Below are 2,070 nucleotides of genomic sequence, written 5' to 3' on the forward strand. Positions count from 1 at the left end.
TCCCAAGCCAGTTCTTAACCATCGCGCCACTCGGCCGGCCCTCATTCTCTCTTTTTTAAAGTCCTACAAGTTGATCTGTCTTACAAGCTCACCTTAGGGTCTATCCAAAGGTCTTTGGCCAAAACTTTTATTTTAATATCATGTTACAAATTTTTAAATAAAAAGTCGATATATAACAGCAAGCCTGATATGATTTCAGTTTTATTAAAACAATTCATATTCACATATATGCACATATAAAAGAATACCATGTGCCAATCTAGTGGGGTTACTAGAAATATTTCATCATCTCCTTTGTACCTTTTTATGTTTTGAGAATTCCGTAAGCTGAATTTGAATGATCTTTTAATCAAGGGAAGACAACACATTTTTAAAAAAATGTTTTTAAATTTTTCTGCAAAAGGAAGGCATGAAGTGTGGGATGGAGAGAGACCTTTTGGCAAAGCCAGTGTTCAACTGAGGTGTGTGCTTGTTGTTCAGCTGAGGTGGTGAGCAAGGAGGAATAATTCAAAGACAAAGTATAAAAAAATTCTAGAAACACTTCCTTTTGCTTCACAACTCTATTTATGTCTCTTCATCTCTAGCAGCAACTGCCAATACGTATTCAGACACATATGGTCAGCATCATGAAGCTCTGGACACCTCTACACATGACATGCCTCTGTATGGCGCTACTATCTGTGCTGGGAGCGTTTAAGGACAAACCAGTCATAGGTGACGAGGCTGGGCTGGGAACAAAGGGTGGGGACTTGTTGTGCTTGTTCCTGGTCAAGTGAAGGGGACTGTGTCTGGCCCATCTGATGCAGGGCCCACCTTCCCTGCTCACCTGTTGGAAAATTACAATCTTTTTATGCATCAAGCTGAGGTCCTTCAATGCTTCCTATTCCAATTTTGAAAAAAAGTGGCAATGAGCACATGTTCTCTTTTATATATATTCCATAAGTTACAAGGATATAATATTTCCCCAAGTCAGGCTATCTTTGAAGGTAGGGAGCTCGAAGACAGAGCTGCCGTATCTTCCCATACTTGCAGGAGCTCTGTGTCCTCGCAGTGTGTACTTGGATGAGTACCAAATGGATATTTCTTAATATACACCCTTAGTTTTAGCAGCAGGATCTTTCAGAACGTGACAAGATAGAAAAGAGACATAAGACGAGTCCCTAGTGGGGCAAAGTGGAGGGTCATATGATAAGAAAAAGCAATCAATGGAAGGGGCTGAGAAAACTGAGTGAGAGAGATAAGAATTTGGAGAGAGGCTGAGTTATTGAAGGCAAGGTCAGCAAAGAGGGAGAAAAGGTGAGAGAATCTGTTCCTTCTTCCCCCTGGTCTAACTTCCCACAGTATGAAACAGGTGTGGTAATGCAGCTAGAGGATAGCTCAGGCTCTCAGATCTCCTGTTATAGAAATGTAGATTTCACAGGAGGGGACATGAAGGCAGGAAGTACACTGAGTCCTATCTCGAGGATGCTCAAAGAGGGCCCAGAGACCTGCAACACAGGTAGGACCTGTGGGGGCAGAGAAGGCAAAGAGATTGGTGAAGATGCAATGAGGAGGCTCAGGAACTTGCTCAGGGGACTTGCTCATAAGGCAGATGGATATCTTGGTGGAGACTTGGAGCTTGGATTCTCGGAGGGGCTGTTAAGCTTATAAAGGGCTTCTCTTCCCACGCTTGTCAGCATCTTACAGTCTCATCACAATTTCAGGGGATGAAATATTACTTGTGGAGTGCTGGGGATATCCAACCATCAATGACTGTACCAAAAAGTGTTCTAAAACCTTCAAATGCATAAACGAAGAACAAACGTGCTGCTGGACCTATTGTGGAAACATCTGCTGGAAAACTCCAGTGAGTTGGGAGATGTGTGCTTGATCATGTGTCTTCCCTGAGTCTCGCCCTCTTCTCAAATGCTGTTATTCCTAAACAGAGGACAGATGTACCCTAAATCTTAGGTGCAAAAATAGCAGAAGACAATGTCCCCTAAACCTGGAAAGCAATTCACTGGCAAATAAACCAAGACATTATCTTGGGGCACATTGCTTCTTTCATCAGATAATCAATGCCTGTGCTGT

General features: G+C 42.6%; 1 protein-coding gene across 1 annotated transcript; it reads left to right on the forward strand.

The window, feature by feature from the left end:
- Positions 1-614: 614 nt before the first annotated feature.
- On the forward strand, positions 615-1,870 carry WFDC11 (WAP four-disulfide core domain 11). The gene is made up of 2 exons (XM_019636910.1): positions 615-714; positions 1,704-1,870. Exons 1-2 carry the CDS (start codon positions 615-617, stop codon positions 1,868-1,870), a joined length of 267 nt encoding a protein of 88 aa, XP_019492455.1.
- Positions 1,871-2,070: the final 200 nt, after the last annotated feature.

This window comes from Hipposideros armiger, unplaced genomic scaffold, assembly GCF_001890085.2.
Source record: "Hipposideros armiger isolate ML-2016 unplaced genomic scaffold, ASM189008v1 scaffold_31, whole genome shotgun sequence".
NCBI classification, from domain to species: domain Eukaryota; kingdom Metazoa; phylum Chordata; class Mammalia; order Chiroptera; family Hipposideridae; genus Hipposideros; species Hipposideros armiger.